The sequence below is a fragment of the Dermacentor andersoni genome, chromosome 2, assembly GCF_023375885.2.
Source record: "Dermacentor andersoni chromosome 2, qqDerAnde1_hic_scaffold, whole genome shotgun sequence".
Taxonomy (NCBI): Eukaryota; Metazoa; Arthropoda; class Arachnida; order Ixodida; family Ixodidae; genus Dermacentor; species Dermacentor andersoni.
This window is the reverse complement of record NC_092815.1, coordinates 224980029-225002870: the sequence shown is the minus strand read 5'-3', so window position 1 is coordinate 225002870 and position 22842 is coordinate 224980029. Positions and strand designations below refer to the sequence as shown.

The 22842-nt window shown below is 47.8% G+C and overlaps 2 protein-coding genes across 2 annotated transcripts in view; both read right to left on the bottom strand.

Moving 5' to 3' along the window:
- Positions 1 to 22842, bottom strand: part of LOC126539762 (ATP-binding cassette sub-family C member 4-like) — a 390950-nt gene that overhangs the window by 324484 nt on the left and 43624 nt on the right. Inside the window, exons 2-3 of the mRNA XM_050186602.3 lie at positions 16327 to 16437; positions 14606 to 14723 (exon numbers count right to left, since the gene is read on the bottom strand). Of these exons, the coding sequence (XP_050042559.1) occupies positions 14606 to 14723; positions 16327 to 16437 (229 nt within the window). The remainder of the gene's footprint in view (positions 1 to 14605; positions 14724 to 16326; positions 16438 to 22842) is intronic.
- LOC140216210 (uncharacterized) lies at positions 9314 to 11470 on the bottom strand. Its single transcript, XM_072286616.1, has 2 exons — positions 10864 to 11470; positions 9314 to 9789 (listed from the first exon to the last, which is right to left on the bottom strand). Exons 1-2 carry the CDS (start codon positions 11468 to 11470, stop codon positions 9314 to 9316), a joined length of 1083 nt encoding a protein of 360 aa, XP_072142717.1.

Genomic DNA, 22842 nt, shown 5'->3' with positions numbered 1-22842 from the left:
CATGGTTCCCGAACCAGACTACGACATTAATCCAAGTCTCCACGTGATTAAGCAACAGCAGCCCAGAAGTCTGCTCCGACGATACAAAGGCTGCTTTTAGACTTCATCGAGGATTCGACAAACACCAGTCGCCAAGCATCGCATAATCACCGAGGAGTACGCTCGACCACTCCGCCAGAGCCCTTACCGAGTTTCGCCGCGAGAACGGGAAGCTATTAGAGAACAAGTCGACGAAATGCTGCGCGACGATATCATCCAGCCGTCGAAAAGCCCGTGGGCATCCCCTGTTGTCCTCGCAAAAAAAAAGACGGAACCCTACGTTTCTGCGTCGATTATCGTCGTCTGAACAAGATCACGAAGAAGGACGTGTGGCCCCTCCCACGGATAGACGACGCATTGTATCGGCTCTGCAACGCTAAATACTTCTCGTCGATGGACCTCAAGTCTGGCTATTGGCAAACAGAAGTCGACGAACGAGATCGCGAAAAGACCGCCTTCATCACCCCAGACGGCTTCTTCGAGTTCAAGGTTATGCCATTTCGACTGTGCTCGGCTCCTGCAACGTTCCAATGCGTGATGGACACGGTTTTAGCAGGATTGAAGTGGCAGACCTGTCTCGTTTACTTGGAGGACGCCGTTGTATTCGCCAGAAATTTCGACGATCACCTGAGGCGGCTTGCCACAGTACTAGAGGCCATCAAGTCATCAGGGCTCACTCTGAAGCCAGAAAAGTGCCGCTTCACTTACGATGAGCTTCTGTTCCTAGGCCACGTCATCAGCAAGTCTGGAGTCCGCCCTGACCCGCAGAAGACAGCTGCCATAGCAAAGTTCCCGCAGCCCACCGACAAGAGGGCGGTGCGTAGATTTCTTGGCATGTGTGCCTACTACAGGCGATTTGTCAAGGACTTTTCACGCATCGCTGAGCCGCCGACACAGCTAACTAAATCTGACGTCGAGTTCAAGTGGGAAACGCCGCAGGCCGACGCATGCGGTCGTCGCCCGTACTTGCGCACTTCGACGAGCACGCCGATACCGAAATCCACACTGACGCCAGTAGCCTAGGCCTCGGTGCCGTCCTAGTCCAGAGAAAAGATGGACATGAACACGTGATAGCTTACGCTAGCCGGTCGTTGTTAAAAGCGGAAGGCAATTATTCTACAACCGAAAAGGAATGCCTCGCCATCGATTGGGCTACAGCGAAATTTCGCCCTTACCTATATGGCAGGCCATTCAAAGTGGTCAGCGACCATCACGCGTTGTGTTGACTAGCTAACTTAAAGGAGCCTTCAGGACGGCTGGCACGGTGGAGCCTCAGACTAGAAGAATACGACATCACTGTAACATACAAGTCTGGACGAAAACACTCAGATGCTGATTGCCTATCACGCGCCCCCATTGACCCGTCTCCGCAAGATGACGAGGATGACGACGCCTTCCTTGGAATAATAAGCGCGGAAGACTTCGCCGAACAGCAATGAGGAGACCCGGAGCTAAAAGCCCTAGTCCAGTATTCGGAAGGCCACACCGACGTTGTCCCTAGGGCATTTAAGCGTGGATTGTCTTCGTTCGCGCTTCAAAACAACCTACTCGTGAAGAACTTCTCACCAGTCCGCGCCAGCTACCTTCTTGTGGTTCCGTCGGCACTGCGTCCAGAAGTACTGCACGCCCTACATGACAATCCGACCGCTAGGCAGCTCAGTTTCTCCCGGACGCTATCGAGGATACAAGCAAGGTATTACTGGCCGCACCTAACCGCCGATGTCACCCGTTACGTCAAGACATGCCGAGACTTTCAGCGACGCAAGACACCACCAACAAGGCCAGCGGGATTACTACAGCCGATCAAGCCTCCTTACCGACCTTTTCAGCAGATCGGGATGGACTTGTTGGGACTGTTTCCGACATCAACTTCCGGAAATAAGTGGATCGTCGTGGCGACGGGCTATCTCACCCGCTTCGCTGAAACTAAAGCTCTACCGAAAGGCAGAGCAGCCGAAGTGGCGAAATTTCTCGTCGAGAACATCCTGCTGCGACATGGTGCTCCAGAAGTCCTCATCACCGACAGAGAAACGGCTTTCACAGCAGAGCTCACGCAAGCCATTCTGCAATACAGCCAGACAAGCCACAGGAAGACAACTGCCTACCATCCGCAGACGAATGGTCTGACGGAGCGCCTGAACAAGACCCTCGCCGACATGCTAGCAATGTACGTCGACGTCGAGCACAAGACGTGGGATGCGGTCCTGCCGTACGTAACATTCGCTTACAACACGGCGGTGCAAGAAACAACACAGATCACGCCATTTAAGCTGGTTTATGGCAGGAATAAGACGACGACGCTTGACGCAATGCTGCCGCACGTCACTGACGAGGAAAATCTTGACGTCGCTACCTATCTCCAGCGCGCCGAAGAAGCTCGACAGCTCGCGCGCCTACGGATCAAGAACCAGCAGCGTACTGACAGCCGACACTACATCCTGCGACGACGCTTCTTCGTGTACCAGCCCGGCGACGGTGTTCGGGTATGGACCCCGATACGCCGACGAGGACTGAGTGAGAAACTATTGCGACGCTATTTCAGACCCTACAAGGTCATTCGACGTATTGGCACACTGGACTATGAGGTCGTGCCTGACGGCATTTCGCATTCACAGCGGCGCCGCGCACGATCTGAAATGGACCACGTGGTGCGCCTTAAACCCTTTTACGGACGCTGACGAGGCTCCTTATATTGTTGTTTTCTTTGCTACGAGTGCTTTTATTTATTACTTTCGTTTGTTTGCAGCATCGGGTCGATGCTTTTTAAGAGGGGGGTATTGACACGTGCACTTATATTTATCGGGCGAACATGTTTCGCCACCTAACAAATCTTATCGCACAGCGCGGGACGCGCCTGCATGTATCCGAAGCTTTTGGAAAGTTATCGATACTTCTATCTGCTGTCAGTTGTCGCCGAACCCTGTGTTATCTGATTTCATTGCGTGACGCGAATGGTGTAGAACTTTGTGGAAGGCAGGCGGATCCCAACGTTTAGTCTGGAACATTCGATGACTAGGGTGCTAAGAATCCCTGGCTCAGGACAGGCCGCCATTGGAATATGAACCTGGCAACGTTTAACGCTACAACGTTATCTAGCGAGGCGAGTCTAGCAGTGCTATTGGAGGAATTAGAGGGCAGTAAATGGGATATAATACGGCTCAGTGAGGTTAGGAGGCCAAATGAAGCATATACAGTGCTAAAAAGTTGGCACGTCCCATGCTACCGGGGCCTAGCGGAGAGACGAGAACTAGGAGTGGGATTCCTGATAAATAAGAACATAGCTGCTAACATATAGGAATTCTATAGCATTAACGAGAGAGTAGCAGGTTTTGTTGTGAAACTTAAGAGGTACAAAATGAAGGTTGTACAGGTCTACGCCCCTACATCCAGTCATGATGACCAGGAAGTCGAAAGCTTCTATGAAGACGTGGAATCGGCGTTGGGTAAAGTCAAAACAAAATACAGTATACTGATGGGCGACTTCAATGCCAAGGTAGGCAAGAAGCAGACTGGAGACAAGGCAGTGGGGGAATATAGCATAGGCACTAGGAATAGCAGGGGAGAGTTATTAGTAGAGAATGCGGAACAGAATAATATGCGGATAATGAATACCTTCTTCCGCAAGCGAGATAGCCGAAAGTGGACGTGGAGAAGCCCGAACGGCGAGACTAGAAATGAAATAGACCTCATACTCTGCGCTAACCCTGGCATCATACAAGATGTGGACGTGCTCAGCAAGGTGCGCTGCAGTGACCATAGGATGGTAAGAACTCGAATTAGCCTAGACCTGAGGAGGGAACGGAAGCAACTGGCACATAAGAAGTCGATCAAGGAGTTAGCGTTAAGAGGGAAAATAGAGGAATCCCAGATCAAGCTACAGAACAGGTATTCGGCTTTAACTCAGGAAGAGAGCCTTAGTGTTGAAGCAATGAACGGGAATCGTGTGGGCATCATTAAGGAGTGTGCAATAGAAATCGGTGGTAACTCCGTTAGACAGGATACCAGTAAGCTATCGCAGGAGACGAAAGATCTGATCAAGAAAGGCCAATGTATGAAAGTCTCTAACCCTACAGCTAGAATAGAACTGGCAGAACTTTCGAAGTTAATCAACAAGCGTAAGACAGCTGACATAAGGAAATATAATATGGATAGAATTGAACATGCTCTCAAGAACGGAGGAAGCCTAAAAGCACTGAAGAAGAAACAAGGAATTGGCAAGAATCAGATGTATGCGTTAAGAGACAAAGCCGGCAACATCATTACTAATATGGATGAGATAGTTCAAGTGGCTGAGGAGTTCTATAGAGATTTATACATTACCAGTGGCACCCACGACGATAATGGAAGAGAGAATACTCTAGAGGAATTCGAAATCCCACAGGTAATACCGGAAGAAGTAAAGAACGCCTGCGGTCCATGCAAAGGGGGGAAGGCAGCTGGGGAGGATCAGGTAACAGCAGATTTGTTGAAGGATGTTGGGCAGATTGTCCTAGAGAAACTGACCACCCTGTATACGCAATGCCTCATGACTTCGAGCGTACCGAAATCTTGGAAAACCGCTAACATATTCCTAATCCATAAGAAAGGGGACGCCAAAGACTTGAAAAATTATAGCCCGATCAGTTTACTGTCCGATGCCTACAAAGTATTTACTAAAGTAATTGCAAATAGAATCAGGAACACCTTAGACTTCCGTCAACCAAAGGACCAGGCAGGATTCCGTAAAGGCTACTCAAGAATAGACCGTATTCACACTATCAAACAGGTGATAGAAAAATGTGCAGAATGTAACCAACATTTATATATAGCTTTCATTGATTACGAGAAAGCGTATGATTTAGTCGAAACCTCAGCAGTCGTGGAGGCATTGCGTAATCAGGGTGTCGACGAGCCGTATGTAAAAATACTGAAAGATATCTATAGCGGCTCCACAGCCACCGTAGTCCTCCATAACGAAAGCTACGAAATCCCAATAAAGAAAGGCGTCCGGCAGGGAGATACGATCTCTCCGATGCTATTCACAGCGTGTTTACAGGAGGTATTCAGAGACCTGGATTGGGAAGAATTGGGGATAAGAGTTAATGGAGAATACCTTAGTAACTTGCGATTCGCTGATGATATTGCCTTGCTTAGTAACTCAGGGACCAACTACAATGCATGCTCACTAACCTGGAGAGGCAAAGCCGAAGGGTGGGTCTAAAATTTAATCTGCAGAAAACTAAAGTAATGTTTAACAGTCTCGGAAGGGAACAGCAGTTTACAATAGGTAGTGAGGCACTGGAAGTGGTAAGGGAATACATCTACTTAGGACAGGTAGTGACTGCGGATCCGGATCATGAGACTGAAATAATCAGAAGAATAAGAATGGGCTGGCGTGCGTTTGGCAGGCCTTCTCAGATCATGAACAGCAGGTTGCCATTATCTCTCAAGAGAAAAGTTTATAACAGCTGTGTCTTACCAGTACTCACGTACGGGGCAGAAACCTGGAGGCTTAAGAAAAGGGTTCTACTTAAATTGAGGACGACGCAACGAGCTATGGAAAGAAAAATGATAGGTGTAACGTTAAGGGATAAGAAAAGAGCAGATTGGGTGAGGGAACAAACGCGAGTTAATGATATCTTAGTTGAAATCAAGAAAATGAAATGGGCATGGGCAGGACACCTAATGAGGAGGGAAGATAACCGATGGTCATTAAGAGTTACGGAATGGATTCAAAGGGAAGGAAAGCGTAGCAGAGGGCGGCAGAAAGTAAGGTGGGCGGATGAGATTAAGAAGTTTGCAGGGACAACATATCCACAATTAGTACATGACCGGGGTAGTTGGAGAAGTATGGGAGAGGCCTTTGCCCTGCAGTGGGCATAACCAGGCTGATGATGATGATGATGATTTGATGACTGCTGTATAAAAGCCGACGCGCTTGACCCGCTGATCAGATTTTCCGCGATCGCCGACTGTGTTCGCCGCTATAGTTTTGCTATAACTGTAGCCTGTTTTGTGGGCACAGGTTGGCCCAATAAAATTTAGTTTTGTCGTTCACAGTATTGCTACTGTGTTCTTCACCGTCGCCACCACGTGACAATATTCCCGTAGAAGGTCGATTCCCGGGATGAGGTCTGGGGAACATTGGCGAACAAGGCAACCGAAGAGGAATGTACGTTCACGGATGTTAACCCTGAATTTGCACATACCAAGCGGGGTGGCTACATGACCGCCAGCAGTACGAATTTGTCTCCCGTACCAAGGTGTAATTACTTTCTTCAGGTGCGTCGCTAGTTTTCGGCTCACGATCGAGTAGTGAGTCCCTGTGTCTAATAACGCAATGCCTTCATGGTGACTGTCGAGCACCACAGGATATCTAGAGAAGGACGGCGTCCGAGCTCCGTTGCTGTCATCACCTAATCACTGCGGGTACGTGCGCGCATCGATGGGAGGCCCTGAACGCTTCCTAAGTGTAGTTAGTGTCTGCTCCCGGCGCGGGAGTTATCTCTATTCCAGATAAGAAGACTGGACTCGAGTAAAACTCAAAGGAACGTTTATTCCACACCGTGTCGAGCGCCGCGCTTTCCGTGGCCCTCCCCCTCTCAGCCCAGTTGTCGCACCAGGATTCTTCTGTAATGCACATAGGGAGCGGGGCGCTGCTTGTGGGTTGGCTTTTCTTGGCGATGCTACATCCCCCCAGACTTTTATTCAGCCTGCACTTGGCCGACGATAAGATCTGAAAAAACCTTCGGCTGGGTATTGCGGGCTTGACGGTCCGGGTTCCGCCGTGCATTCGGTTGGGATGCTTTGTTGCTTCCAAGTGAAGACGATCTAAACCCTGTGTTGTCACTCTGGGTTACACCTGTTGGAGTGATGTAGTCGTCCCAGTCTTCGAGTGCTGGACTATGCTGCTTACCTACTTTGATACGTTTGAAGAACGACGCATTTCTTAAAACCCTCCTGCCGTCTCGCTCGGCGGTTACAGCTGTCCCTTGAATTCTCGTCACCCTTTAGGGGACAGGCTCGTAGGCCGTCTCATTGGAGAGAGGCGAGTGTCGCTTAAGGAGTACCGCGTCTCCCATTTGAATTGTGTGTGGCACAGCGTGTTTTCTGTCATCAGCGTAGTCCTTCATTTGTTGCTTCTTCTTTAGATCTGTTTCTGCCAGCTTCGCATGCATGCGCTTCTCTGGAACTTCAGGAAGCTTCGTTTTGATCTTTCGTCCAAACAGCAGTTCAGCAGGCGTGAAACCTGTTGTTGAGTGAAGTGTTCCCTGTAGTTCAGAAGGAATTCGTTTAGCTCTCTCTGCTCAGCACCAGCACTCTTCACCAGCTTTTTAACGTTTCTCAGGAATCTTTCGACCTCTCCATTGGCTTGAGGCCACAGAGGAGTGACGCGATGATGGTGAATTCCACAAGATTTCATGAACTCTGCAAACTCACTCCCGAAGAAGGGAGGTCCATTCTCTGTCTTTAGTGTCTGTGGCATTCCGTGTACTGTGAACATTTCGCTTAGTTTCTCCGTCACAGATTTTGAACTTAGCGAGGAGAGTGCTGCTGTCAGAGGAAAACGCGAGTACTCGTCGACATCCACTAGAACGTACTTGTTGCCAGGTAGGGGGCCAGCAAAGTCTGCCGCCACAGACTGCCATGGTCCATTTGGAAGTGGTGCCATGATTAGCGGTGATGTCTTGTTTTCAACCACGGTTCTCTGGCATGCTTCACAGTCTTTTATAGCCACCTCTACTTTCTTATCAATCCCCAGAAACCACACTTTTTCTCTAATCAATTGTTTGGTCTTCACCACTCCTTGGTGACCTCTGTGTGCTAGACGAATGACTTGAGCCTGTGCTTGTTCAGGAATTATGAATCTCGTCCCTCTTAGCACAATGTCGTTTTCGGCAACTGTGAGCTCGTCCTTGATTTGAGCAAATGGTTTCAGCCTGTCGCTTTTCCACATGTCGTCACAAGTCTTTTGGTTGTTCGTTCGCAGAGCCTTGATCAAAAGCTGCATCTGAGCATCTTTTGCGTACGTTTTCTCGATTTCTTGCAAAGTCAGTGCCTGTGGAACAACTGATTCCACGATGAAGGAGACATACTCTTCTATCGCACTTGCTTCTTCACTGGGGACGACACTGTCGGTAGGTGGTGCATGCCTTGACAGGTAGTCTGCAGGGTTGTTCTTCCCTGCAATGTGTTCAATCTCGAAGGTGTAATGCTGTAACCTCAGGCTCAGTCGTTCAAGCCTTGCTGAGAGCGTTGTGCTGGGCTTTCGAATGATAGACACCAAAGGCAGGTGGTCTGTCTTCACCGTGAACGTTCCCCCTGCGAGGTAGATGTGAAAATGTTCGATAGCTGCGACTATGGCCAACATTTCACGGTCGATGTGGGGATATCTTCTCTCCGTTGGTGTCAATGCTCTGCTGAAGTACGCCAGAATGCTGCGGCTTTTGTCGCTTGGATCTTCTTGAGCCTGTACTCCCGCTATACCTTCTGGTCCAGCATCAGTGATGACGTGGGTCTATTTTGTGTCGTCGAAGTATGCTAGTGTGCGCATTCGAGATATTTCTTTCTTCACGTCAAGTAGGGCCTTCTGGTGCTCTTCGTTCCAGCAAAATTCTGTGCCGGCATGTGTGAGCTTCCTCAATGGATCCACCATTTGGGCTAGGCGAGGAATGAATCTAGAGCAATAGTTTACCATGCCAAGGAGGCTTCTAACCTCGGTTGAAGTTTTTGGTGCTGTCATTCTGGCTACTGCTTTAACCTTTTCTGGGTCCACACTGACTCCTGCAGATGAAAACACGTGTCCAAAGAATTTCAGCTTGTTAGTGCCTAGGACGCACTTTTTTTCATTCAGAGTCAGCCCGGCATCTTCCAGGTGCTTCAACACCAGACGCAGTCTACGGTCGTGCTCTGTTATGGTGCGTCCAGAGATGAGGATGTCGTCACTGACATTGATGATTCCGTCCTCATCTGGAAGTACTTGCCTTATGGCGTCTTGAAAAATCTCTGCGGCGGCATTGACACCAAACAATAGTCTTTTGTATCTCCTCAGACCACAGTGTGTAGAGAACGTTGTTATCACCCTGGATTCTTCAGCAAGCTGGAGCTAATGGTAGCCCGCTTTCAGGTCCAACTTTGAAAAGTAGGCAGCTCCATTCAGAATGCTGATAACATCTTTTACTGCGGGCATGACGTGTCTTTCTCTAGCAATGGCCACGTTGGCTTCTCGCATGTCGACACACATTCTGACAGCGTTGGGATCATGGCGTTTGGGAACAATAACGATCGGTGACACTCATGGTGTTGATCCTGTTACTTTCTCTATGATGTCTAGCTCCTCCAGGTGTGTGAGCTCGGTCTCCAGCGCTTTTCTCATCTGGAAAGGAATGCGACGGTGTTGTCGCACGACTGGTTGGACGTCTTGTGAGATGTTCAGCTTTACTTGAAAGTTCTTGAGACGACCGACCTTGCCAAACAGCTTTGGAAACTCTTTCTTTGCGTCAACACTACTGTGTTCTGTGACCAGCTGAAGTATTGTGATGAGCTTTAGATCAGAGGCTGTCTTGTAGCTCAAAAGCGATCGATGTGTCCCTTTTACGACGTACACTGTCGCTTCGATGACTTGGTCTAAAGCACGGAACGTTGCAGAGAACTTTCCCATGACTGGGATTTCTTGGGTGACTCCATATGGTACCAGCTTTGTGGTTGTGTGCTCTAGCTGCATCGTCTGTAGGTGCTTTTGCCACGTTGTCTCTCCGATGACGTTGACACCTGCTCCAGAGTCCACAAAAAACTCAAGTGGTGTGTCGTTGATTTTGACTGTTACCACTGGTAATTCTTGCATGTGACTCTGCACGCGAAAGATGCAATCCTCCACGCTTGTGTCCTGTTGTGTGCTTGCGGGGGTGCCCGTGACGTCAATGGAGTGTACAGTGGGTCTTTGTCTGCAGAACTTGGCGAAGTGCTTTTTTCTTTTGACACTTGTGGCATGTAGCTCCCCATGCTGGACAGCTCAATTTCCCTCCTTTGTGAGGCCACGCTCCTCCACAACAGCTGCACTTCTCAGCTTGCTTGTTCTCTGGACGATTGCCCGACAGCTTGTGTTCTGACTGGTGTTAAGAATGGCGAGCTGCAAGGAAAAATTGCCACCCAATTACGACTGGGGGACAAGGCGGGCATCCCCCACTCTCCGTCGCTGCAGCTAGACTGCGTTCGAAGAAACGGGCTTTGTGCTGAAAACCGCCTCCATTCACGAGCCCCATCGTGACGTTGTGACGAAACGGGTTCGACGGACGAACTTTTGTGCCCGAGGTCCCCAGCGCGAACCTGATTTCACTACGCATGAGCAAGCCGCGGCGGGACAACGAGCTACCCAGAATGTCTCCGAGCTTCCCGGAACGACTCCCCTCTGTCGGCGGCTCCAGTCCTTCGCACCTGTGTGTTTGCGTGTGTGTGTGCGTCACCTTGTCGCGGGAGGCGACTAGTTTTGCGATGACGAAACGAACATTCGCTGCCTTGTATCGCCGAAGGACCGAGCGTTTAAAAACGGCTGTTGAGCGGAGGCTCGACACACTTCTCTCGTGCAGTCAGGTTGGACTGACACACTTCTCTTGAGCAGTCATGTTGGACTGACACTCTTTTTCTTAAGCAGTCATGTTAGACTGATTTAATTTCTGTAAATAAACCCATTTTCCTCGTTCTCGATGAGAAGCAGTTCTTCCCTTCATCAACGTCCTCAGCGTGTTTAAGTTGGACGACGGCATGGGCCAGCTACCTTCGAATTCATGCCGGACTCCAATCTTGGCAACGGATCTCGAGCGATGGGATTGAGCCCCCAATCCTGACACTGGTTGCTCGAAGGCGCACTGCGCCGCCATTGCTTCTTCTTTGTGACTTTCTGCACAGGTTCGACACGCTCGCGGCCTTCCATGCTGGTTGCTTGGAACTCTGCTGTCTCGAGGCTGCGGCCTATTTCCATGATTTTCTCCAGCGTGACATCGCGCTCTCGTAATGCACTGCGGCGCAGCTTAGCTGAATTAGTGCCTTCTATCATTCGCGATACGATTTCTTCTTCTTCGTTCGCAAACTCGCATGTCGCAGCCAACCTTCTGAGTCGGACTTGAAATTGGTCCACTGTTTCTTCGGAGGTTTGTTTTGCTTGACGAAAAACATGCCTCTCGTAGACCGCGTTCTTTCTTGGTGCGAAATGTGCGTTCAGCTTCGCGACTGCCGTTTCATAGTCCGTACCTCGATCCGGAAGCGTCAAAAAAATGTCGTGCACCGCATCTCCTGCGTAGTGTAGCAGCATAGCGCGTTTGCGGGCTGCATTCTGTATGTTTGCTGCTAGTAGGAAGTTTTCAAAACGGGCTTGCCATTTCGTCCACCGCTGGGCGAGCGACGTCGGGTCCGTGTACAGGTCGAATGGCGGGAAGGCGGGCAGCATGGCTTCCATCTTGCGTGGATTTTTTTTCTTGATTGGCGTCCGCTGATTTGTTTCTTGGCCTCTTCTGGTGCCGTGTGGGCTTCTTGAAGTTGAATGATCCTCGTCGCCAGTTTGTAGTGTCTGCTCCCGGCGCGGGAGTTATCTCTATTCCAGATAAGAAGGCTGGACTCGAGTAAAACTCAAAGGAACGTTTATTCCACACCGTGTCGAGCGCCGCGCTTTCCGTCGTCCTCCCCCTCTCAGCTCAGTTGTCGCACCAGGATTCTTCTGTAATGCGCATAGGGGGCGCTGCTTGTGGGTTGGCTTTTCTTGGCGATGCTACACTAAGGTCGCTGTCTTTAGTTTTCTCGTCTGCACGCCTCTGCTCCGCAACTGGGGGGTCCAGGAATTGGGGGAAAATTGTCTCGGAGGCGGTGACTGGCGCCGCAAGGGCGGTGGTGTGCGCCCTGATATGCTTCGATCGCTCGTGGTCTTTCGCCAAATCTCGGCCTTGGCGAGTCGACAGCCAAACCCTGAATTCCAAGGTGGTGGCACGGGCATTCACGGCATAAAAAACCCGGTTTCGCCACACCGATAGCACAGCGGTCGCCTGTCCGGTGCGCGCCAGACGTCCGATTTCATTTGACGCGGCTGCCGATTCTCCAAGTGCTGAATCGGCTGCACTGATGGAAGTGTATCGTACGTGAGGCGTGGGGTGCACGAAGCGCGGTAGAGCAGGAACATGACGGCTCGACGCTTCCGCGAACGATGCGTACCGGAGCTCCGTAGGCGCAGGTGGTGTGACGTCACTGGCAAGTGAGACTTGCAGAGCATGTTGTACCGCGTTCCTGATGAGGCCAAATAATGACGCCACAATAGGTTGAGACGGACAGTGGGTCCTTTGTAGCTCGTCGCGCACTACTGATAGGATGACGTCGTAGAAAGAGTCGACGTTGATGTTACTTCCAGCAGCTCCGATCTGACTCAACGATGACGCGACATTGACTTGCCGGTCGTACACAGCTGACAGCTGCTGAAGCATTTTTTTCATTACCGTGACTTCCACTAAATATTCAGCCACGGTCTTGGGGGATCTCCGAACGATGCCAGCGAAAAGCTGCTCCTTAACCACTCGCATTAAGTGGCGGAGCTTCCTACCTTCTGCAATGTCCGGGTCAGCTCGACCAAAGGGGCGCGTCATGTCCCCAACGTACATTACTCCGCTTTCATTCGGCATTTGGATGCACGACTGAACGGCCCGCTCCGCTCGTTGACAGTGATCAGTATTGGTGTAACATGCCCGCAGGTGACGGCAAAACTCACTCCAGGACAAGAAGGGTTCGCGGTTCTCGTAGCAGGTACGAGTGCCATCCTCCAGGCTACAGTACACATTCTCCAGCATGGTTGCCTCTGTTCACCTATTGAAATCAGCAACGCGTTCGACCTGAGCCAATCAGGCCTCTGTGTCCTCGAGGAGGGAACCATGGAATACTTTTGGCATCCTCCGTAGCGTATAGTGAGAGGCAGTAGCAGTACCTTCCATACCACTCTGGTGTGTCGCTGACGGCGTCTGGGGAGGAAGTCCACGCTCAGTGGGCAATCCTCAGATTCTGCGGCTGGGGCTGTGAACCGCAGGTCCAGGTCACCGCAGGCACAGGGCTACCAGGAGTCGAGCGGGAGATTGGCTGGGATTACCGTGCGCCTCCACCAATTTGTCACGTGCTACAAAAGGTCTATACGACAAGTACTGCACCGGCAGACACGAGCGCTAGCCAAGAAGTTGGCCGACCCAAAAACTTCTCCTTTCTTTGCTTGAACGCTGACTCGCGCTCGCCGCACCTGGTGACCTGGAGGCAGTATGTTTTGTTTGACGTTCTTTGCCTGTATTATACGTACCCGCTCCTGTATTAGCCTGCGTATGGCTTACAGCATGAAAAAAAAAGCTCAGGGTAACATTGATTTTCAACAACGAATTAGGAATAGGGAATATGATAAGTGTTTTGCTGGAACGTTCAGGTATTTGTACTAGAGAAAACACTGATTCACAGTGGAGGAAAAGAACTCGGAAGCTTATCCCGAAATATTCGACCAGTATATTAAGTAACATGGCAACAAAGCAAGTCAAACGCAATGTCAGAGAGGCTGAGAGAATCTCATAGATGGCGGCAATGGAAAAGAAACCTGCTTTGAGTAACTACCGAAGACGAATAAATGAAATCAGGAAAGACACATTGTGATATCTCAAGGAGAAGCTCTACTTTTCGAAGCGAGATTATGAAGCCTTAGAACACACACTTATAAAACGAGATACAACAAGGAGGAAGAAGCATTGGGCTGCTGCGGTAAACCTAGGGAAACGATGGAGCATGTTTTATTAGAATGTGAAGATATCTGCCCAGCGGCCTATTTAGGCACCTCTGGCCTCCTTGAAGCCCCTAGGTTCAGCGAGAAGAGGGGGGAAAGGAAATATGTCAGCAACAGAGATTATTAATAAGTGGTTGGAAGATTCGTGGTAGAAAAGTAGGGAAATGACAAACAACGGTGGTGTACAAAAAACGAACTTGCCAACAGTGGTTCAGAAACTTCGGTGATGGAAATTCTCCGCGGTATTTTTCTTTATATTTTCGCTTTTTTAACACACGTACGTCATTAGGCAACATAATAAAAGAGCTTGATGGCGCAACCCACTGCCCCATTCCAAAGGGGACGCTCATAGCATCCATCCATCCATCCATCCATCCATCCATCCATCCATCCATCCGTCCATCCATCCATCCATCCATCCATCCATCCATCCATCCATCCATCCATCCATCCATCCATCCATCCATCCGAGTGTGAGCTATACGCCGAGAACGCACGAGCTGCAGCAGCAGCAGCAGGTAGCAGCCATGGTCAGCAAAAGACGCGCAGGGGGCTCGCAAAAAGAGCGTCGTTTTAAAATATTGTAATGGTTATTTTGTACATGTGAACAGTAATTCATTGCGATTGGAACACCTACTGCCGTTTGCTATACTAAAAGCGTGGCAGCAATTCCTGGTGCTTCAGCTACGCGCGCGTGCCCAACTCAACTTTCAAGCTTTGCATGTGCTCATCTCGAATTTGCTCGCTGTGACGCAACGCTTCCCATGGTCCCATAAGTGACACCGAAAGTGGCCAGCTTACCTCTATCAGCATGAGTAGCGATACCATGACGTAGGTGAATCCAAAAGCCCTGAATATGGCGTTGAGAAGATTGGGCCGCTTGCCTTGTTTCATCCGCCTGATCTCCTTGTCCCATTCTCTGCGCACAAAATGCAGACTTTCTCACTGAGGAACGCAACGCGGACGTCGCTTCGAGTATGAATGCTGTGCAGTGAACAGTCAAAGAAGACAAAAAGTACTAGGCCTGTGCGAACAGCGATTTTTGAGACCGAATGGAATAGTGCCAGAGGCGAATCGAATTTAATTGAATGTTTGAATCCTTTTGAAATTGTCTTGGAATAATCAACAACCATTTTCAAAATAAGTGTAAATCAACGTTCCCATGCTAGTTTCCATAATGTCAACAAGTTTCTGTCATTCATTATTATCCTCATTAGCCTATTTTACATTGACTGCAGGACAAACGCCTCTCCCGGCAATCCCCTATTAGAGCCGTCCTGCGCCAAGTGATTCCAACCAGCACCCACAAATTTCCTAATTTCATCGCGCCACCTAATCTTCTGCCATCCTCGACTGCGATTCCCTTCTCTTGGCACCCATTTTGTAACCCTAATGGTACGCCGGTTATCTAACCTACGCATTTCATGGCCTGCCCAACTCCATTTTTCACACTTAATATCACTTAAAATATTGGCTATACCCGTTTGTTCTCTTGTCCAAACCGCTATCTTTCCATCTGTTAACGTTATGCCTAGCTTTCTTCATTCCATCGCTCTTGGCGCGTTTCTTATCTTGTTTTCAAGTTTTCTTGTCAGTCTCCAAGTTTCTCCTTCATATGCCAGCGCCAGTAAAATGCACTGACTGTACACCTTCCTTTTCAATGATAATCGTAAGCTTCCCGTTAGGAAATGAGAACGACTGCCGTATGCCCTCCAATCCATTTTTTATTCTTATGGATTGTGCTTTATTAAAAGAGCAAATGAAGAATCGGGAACGAACAAGCCATTCCTTCGCATTCCTGGGAGAGTGATCGCTGTGTAGCCATTGCCGTCTGGCCCCCTGAGCCTGCGTGTCTGCGCACGATTTATGCCTATGCTATGCCCACGGGGATGAAACTTATCATACATTTTCTAAAACTTTATCTTTCCTTGCGCACTGTGGATGATTTGCAATATTCGCCATTCAAAAAATATCAGTCTTTCCAAATAGTGAATACTTGATTCGAAAACTGAATCGAACAGGACACTAATCGATTTGTTATTCGAATGTTTTGATATTAACACATCCCTGCGAAGTAGTTGCTCCTGTTGGTCATCTGGTAATTCCAAAAGCTGTGGCTTCGCAGCTTGTCTCAAATACTTAATACCACAAGTTGGATAAAAGAATGCCACAAAATTGGCGGAAGAGGAGGTGGAAAAGGCAATGTCATCGCTATGCGCAATCTAAGCGCCGTAGATTTTGATGAAGGCAGTGTGGTATTATTATTGATGAAGGTACAGTGGTGGGTATTACAGCATCTGTTTAAGTCTTTTGGCAAATGGTATGCGTCCGCGGTGCAATAGTGCACGCGATTTCAAAGTGTGGCTGCTGTTTTCCGCCCGAGTAAAGAAGGGAACTGTGCTCGTGTTGAAACCTTGCATTGCCTTTTTTTCATCCATCACTCTCTTTTGCATAATAACGTTAGAGGGGCGGCGTCAGCAGGAACAAGAACATCCATGTCATCGAGATGAATAACAACTCACGCCTGGAGTCGATCAGCCTTCCTCTCGGAGCGCTCCCACTTTGGGCAAGCGTAGAGGTCCTCCACTTGCAGGGTGCGCCGGTAGCCCTTGCGGAAGAGTGGAGTTACCCAGCTGCGCGAAACGGACATCAAAAGGGCACCTCTTGTAATTGAATCGCTCAATCCAAGAGAGACAAAAAAAAAAAAACACACCCGTGCTCTTATCTATCTCTCCGTCCATTTTTGCGCGCTCTTACATTATTTGACAGCACGCTCAATTTTCGCAGCTTTGCTCGCGGCGTCGGCAATTCGATAAAGGCCTACTGACAACGCGCTCGCACATCGATCACATTAGAAACACGTTTGGTCAAATTTGTTCCATAGCCGGTCGTCTCTCAAAGGCTCTCTGTCGCTTTGGGGCCTTCAACTCAATCAGCGATGCGCTGAGTCGAGTCAAGATCAAAACTACTGGTTTCCAACTGGCAATACTCTGGCCAACACGTCACTTCCGACAGGACCACAAAACTTGCTTCCTTCCTACTCACACTAACCACTATCTATCTACATCTATCCCCTCCAGTCATGAGTTATCAGTGAGCATGCTTAACGACTACAAATTTCAACATTTTGTTTTTTGGAAACAAGGCGCAAACTTCGTGTTGGTGCCTTTGAAGATGTAGCAATATTATTTAACTAACGCCAGGCTAGTTGTGGCAACTACAACGTGAGCCTGGGTTATTATATCAATTATATGAGGCACTTGTGGGTGATGTGTTATATCCTGCAAAAAAAAACTGCATGTATGTTACAAGTGGACGCACTCGTTATTATTGACTTTAAGGCCTGAATATCATGCAATTCATATCATATTAAACATGTCATATCATTCATGCTGGTCATAAAATTTATGTTGTGCGTGTCATGAATACATGTCATGCACATCATGATATGATACAGTTAAAAATGACCACGATGGGATCACCACCACCACCATGGCATTCATGTGATTGACGTTACGAATGTCATACCATGCAGATAAAATCATGCCATGCATTTCGTGTTTTAATGTAGTTAAAGGCGTTTAGTGAAAGAAACGCCCATTAAGTCATCACGGCGGCTCAAGAGAACGAACAGACTCAGATAGACTGACTCAACGTGCCTAAGGTAGCCAAGCAATGCTTCGCCTTAGTATACCATGGTGGCAGAAGCGTATGGGCGCTGTTTCAAGTTCGGGTGCTGCGTGCGCATTGAGTGCCTTTGGCGCACATTGTAGGGAAAAAATGGCGGAAGCATGTGCAACTTCGCTCCCTTTGGAAGCATACGCTACGCGGCTGCAACGCCCAAGTGGATGCGCCGTCACGCTCTGCTCAATCGGCTGTGCCAGTCCGCTGCAGCCATTATCGTTGTTCCAAGACTAACAGTTCCGAGTTCCGAGCCTAACATAAAGTACTCGTTAAGATGAAGCTCGGGGGCTCCTATCGAAACGCTTGGCAAAGGAGAAATCGTTTTCCTCTGCAAACACTTCATCATATTTGATGAGATTTGCTGCATTTAAAAAATGTTTAAAAGTAATGACTGCGATTTAGGCCGTCCATTAATAATGTAAAACAAGTCGAATTCAAAAATAAATAAACAACAAAACTATCAAGCTTACAACACTGTTGCTTAGCAATAAAAAACCATATCACGATTCTGTTAGTAGCATGTAGTAGTATACCTAATGGAGGCAAAATTGATGCGTTATACATGACTTTTATATACACCACTATTATGAGCATATGATTTTCACAAAACCCTCGTAAACGTTGTGACGCACTCACAAAAGGTGTAATTATTATATCAGACTTCGGGGTCCTAGCGCATGCAGTTTTCACAATTGCGATGTCGATTCTTGATTCTTGGTAGAGAGTTACGGATTTCTAAACTTCATGCTCGCATGTTTTTCAAATTTGCCCATATTCGACATTTTTTGTCAAAGAATTCAGGCCCCACATCAATATTCTGCTTCCAAATGTCGCTAGAACTTACCTTTCTTTCTGGAATGCTGTATTATGCATTATTATCGTCCAAGGAGTGGTCTGAGTTAAGCGTTTCGTCGTTTTACATGTATTCGAATTGGCGGCATCGGAGTTGGGCCCGAGATTTACATTAAACCTGCCCAATTGAGTGGGCATGCGAGCAGCACTCGTTGCACTATGCCTCATGCGCAACTTTTCTTCGCTCCACAGATTTTCCTGATGCTGGCCCTTGTTTCACCTTCTGCGCCCATCCAAACTTGCCTTACCGTGGGCGAACGCGTCGATGCTGTCCAAGATCAAGAGTCCGTCACCGGCACGTGTGGCCTCCATAATCTTCCATCCTTCCTGGATGTAACGCTAGATGGACACCGCATCGTTTCTGGGACTACGTCACTGGCTGATTTACCGCCCTTTCCCAGCCCCTTCAAAAGCAGCTTGCTGATGAACTACTCCTTCAGTGGGCATGCGAGCAGCACTCGTTGTACTATGCCTCATGCGCACCTTTTCTTCGCTCCACAGGTGCGTAACAATTTGACCCTGTATGCTAAACGGAGTGATAATCGCTCACTTTTGCTGCTCCCATGCCCACTTGTCTTATATGCTACTATGTGTGATTGTCTCGACGTGGCGCTGTTGTTGTTGCAATGCGGCGATGTTGAGGAAAACCCGGGGCCTCCAGGGTGCAGAGGTCGGCTCAAGATGACTCTGCCTCGAGTAGTCTTCCCGAATCCCAGTCTGATCAAATGGGTGCCGTGCTATTAATGCTGAAAGACATAAAGAAGTCGACAGTCGAGCTTACTAAAGGTCATACCGAGTTGAAATCAGATATGAAGGATGTGAAAGCCAGCCAAAACGCAATCGAAGGCAAGCTAACTCATATTTTCCGCCGTCTTGAATCACTTGAGAATAAATCTGAAGCGCTAGACACATTTTGCAAAGATATCGCCATACTTCAAGAGAGCGCTGAACGGTCAAAAAAGCAGCAGGACACCATAGTCTCGCGCTTAGACGACTTGGAAGACAGATCAAGGCGGAATAACTTGGTTTTTCACGGCATACCCGATTCCCATGAGTCATAGCTGCAAACTGAACAAAAAACCGTGGATGCCCTGTCGTCAGCTATGGGAAATGCCTTGCCACCAAATTCAATTGAACGGGCGCATCGAATCGGGACTTTTATGCGTTGCATATTGCAATCACTGAGTTCAGCCCTTGGGCGCGGCCGGGCAGCCACCATTGGGGGTATGAGCCATCATAGTGGCTCATACCCCTACACTAGAGTTTTATGCGTTGCATATTGCAATCACTCAGTTCAGCCCTTGGGCGCGGCCGGGCAGCCACCTTTGACCTTTAGCGCAACCACGTGACGTGACGTCACGACAGCCAGAGGAAAAGGTGGGCCCCAACTCGCGCACAATATGCAACGCATTTTTGGCTTAAACAAGCTAAGCCTGGCCATTTTTTCAAACACAAAATGTCGTCCGGTTATAATGAAACTAACAAACTTCAAAATTAAGGAGAGCATACTTTCGTCGTGCAGCCAGCTTAAAAGTAGTAACATTTCAGTAACTGAGGACTTCTCGCCTGCGGCAAGGCTCGCTCGAAAAAAGCTTCTCGAATTTGGTAAAAACCAGCCTAATTCCCCCTCATTTAAACTACGTTTTAACAAAGCTTTTCATTGATAAACAATGTTTTATGTATGATTCAACAACTGACAGCGTTAAGCAAGTTAAAGGTAGTGTTCCAGATCACGCAAGCGCACCTGACACTCTGCGTCATCATCCTGCTACATAGCAATGCGCAAAGGGCAATGGCGTATCTTTAACACCACAAGTCTCCGTGCTTGTTGCAAACGCTAGAAGTGTTTTCGCAAACGCGTGGAACTAGAATCGCTCATCGATAGCTGTAATGCTGGTATCATTGCATTAACAGAAACGTGGCTACAACCCCATGTGCAAGATTGTGAAATTTTTAACTTGTCTCGATTTTGTACCTTCCGTTGCGATCGCACTAATCGCAAAGGCGGAGGCGTACTACTCGCTATTTCAAAATCCCTGCAAGGTCATCAAGTCCACTTATACTGTAACCTGGAAGTTGTGTGCGCGTGCGTTGATATCGGTTACCGTAAAATTACGATTGTTGTCTGCTACCGCGCTCCATCCTACCCATCCACTTTCACCACTGAGCTTCACGATGTGCGTAACACCCTTACTTCGCGGCATCCTCCGAACGCCATTATATTATTGGGGGATTTCAATTTCCCCAACATATGCTGGACTACTGACCCTCCGCACTGTTATCCATTTTCTTCGCAAAGTAACGACTTTCTTGATCTCTGCTCTTTGTTTTCCCTAACGCAATTAGTATTAGAACCAACGAGGATCTCGGAAAGCGCTGATAACCTACTTGACTTAATATTATGCTCTCATCCTGACATAGTTACCAATGTTTCATGCTTACCGGGCTTAAGCGATCACCTGGGTCTTTCTTTCAACATATTATCTCCTGTGATAAAACCAATTGTTGAAAAAAAATTAATTTACCACTACGATAGGGGAAACTTTTACGATATTAATATTCATCTAGCTAATTTTCTTGATCCTTTCCTAAGCCAATTTGATGATCGCACGGTTGATGAGAACTGGACCGTTTTCAAAAATAAGATACATGAGCTCACCGACAAGTTTATTCCATCAAGCGTAATATCCTGTAATGTTAAGAAACCCTGGTTCAATTCCAAGGTAAGAAGGCTTTCAAACCAAAAAAAACGACTGTATCTAATAGCCAATAAAAGTTCACTGGCATCGAAATGGGACGCTTATAAGGAGGCAAACAGTACTTACACAGAAGCTATTAAACTTGCCAAAAAGACTTTCCATGTACACACTTTGCCCACAATGCTTGCCAATGACCCTAAAAAGTTTTGGCGTGTTATTAACCTTTCCAAAGATAATTCTATCACGTTGATTGATTCCAATGGTTCACCGGTACCCGAAGATGTATGTCCCCATGTCCTTAACTCTGTGTTCTGTAACAACTTTATCGTATGTAGTAACACTGTGCTTCCAACTCTCGAGTCTTGCAATTACCCACCTATGGACTTTATTATCATTGAACCTCTTCGGGTCGAAAATGTAATTAAAGGTCTCAAGTTGTCATCAAGTCCTGGTGCTGATTTGGTTAACGCGAAATTCCTGAAAAATACTTTTGCTCATTCATCTGTTCTGCATTCGAAAATTTTTCAGCAATCCTTAGATACCCATCGGCTACCTGCAGATTGGAAGGTCGGGAAGGTGGTCCCACTTCATAAGTCCGGTAGCAAACATTCGCCACTCAACTACCGCCCCATTTCCCTCACAAGCACTCCTTGCAAGGTTCTTGGACATATTCTGTACTCACATTTAGCAAAGCACTTACACAATAATTCATTTTTTACAAAAGCACAACATGGTTTCCGAAAAAAGTTATCATGTGAAACCCAACTTCTTTCTTTCTCGACAAAGGTTCTTTCGCAGACTGTGTTTTTTTTTTATTTCGCCAAGGACTTCGACAGAGTGTGTCATAAATTACTTCTATTTAAGCTTAGTAAACTTAATCTTGATCCTCACCTGTTTGCATGGCTTGAACATTTTCTCTTTAATCGGTCGCAGTATGTTGTGTTAAAAAATCATATGTCCCCATCTAATCCTGTAGACTCTGGTGTGCCCCAAGGATCAGTTATAGGCCCTCTTCTTTTTTTAATTTACATTAACGATTTACCTAATGACGTTTGTTCTAATATTTACCTTTTCGCAGATGACTGTGTTATCCTCCGTGAAATCTCGGACAAATCTGATCACAAATGCTTACAAGACGATATAACCGCTATCTCTAACTGGTGTGACGAATGGTTAATGCAACTTAACGTAAGTAAATGTATGCGTGTAACTCGCAGCCATATTCCTCCACCGAACTATTACCTTAATGATACTCCCATGGAGGTCGTAACCTCCTATAAATACCTAGGCGTCCACATAACCTCGTCACTTTCCTGGTCGTTGCACCTCGACAACGTAATAAACAATACTAATCGCATGCTAGGTTATCTTCGCCGAAACTTTTCTTCTGCTCCTACATCATTAAAATTAATTCTATACAAAACGCTTATTAGGAGTAAAATGGAGTACGCCTCATCCATCTGGGACCCGCACCTCGAAACCCTTACTCAATCACTTGAACTAATCCAAAACGATGCCGTAGGTTTCATTCATAGCAATTACAGCCGTACATCAAGCGTAACTGCCATGAAAAACTCTTTGCTGCTTGCTCCTCTCTCAGCCCGGCGTAAGTGCTTTCGCCTTGCTTTATTTCATAAACTATATTTCCACATTTCGTACCTACGCGATAATCTAATATCACCTCCTACCTACATTTCCTCTCGCATCGACCATAGCCATAAGGTTAGAATCATTCAGTGCCGCACCAGAACCTGTAACGAATCATTCATTCCCTAGGACCTCTCAGAAATGGAACCACCTTCC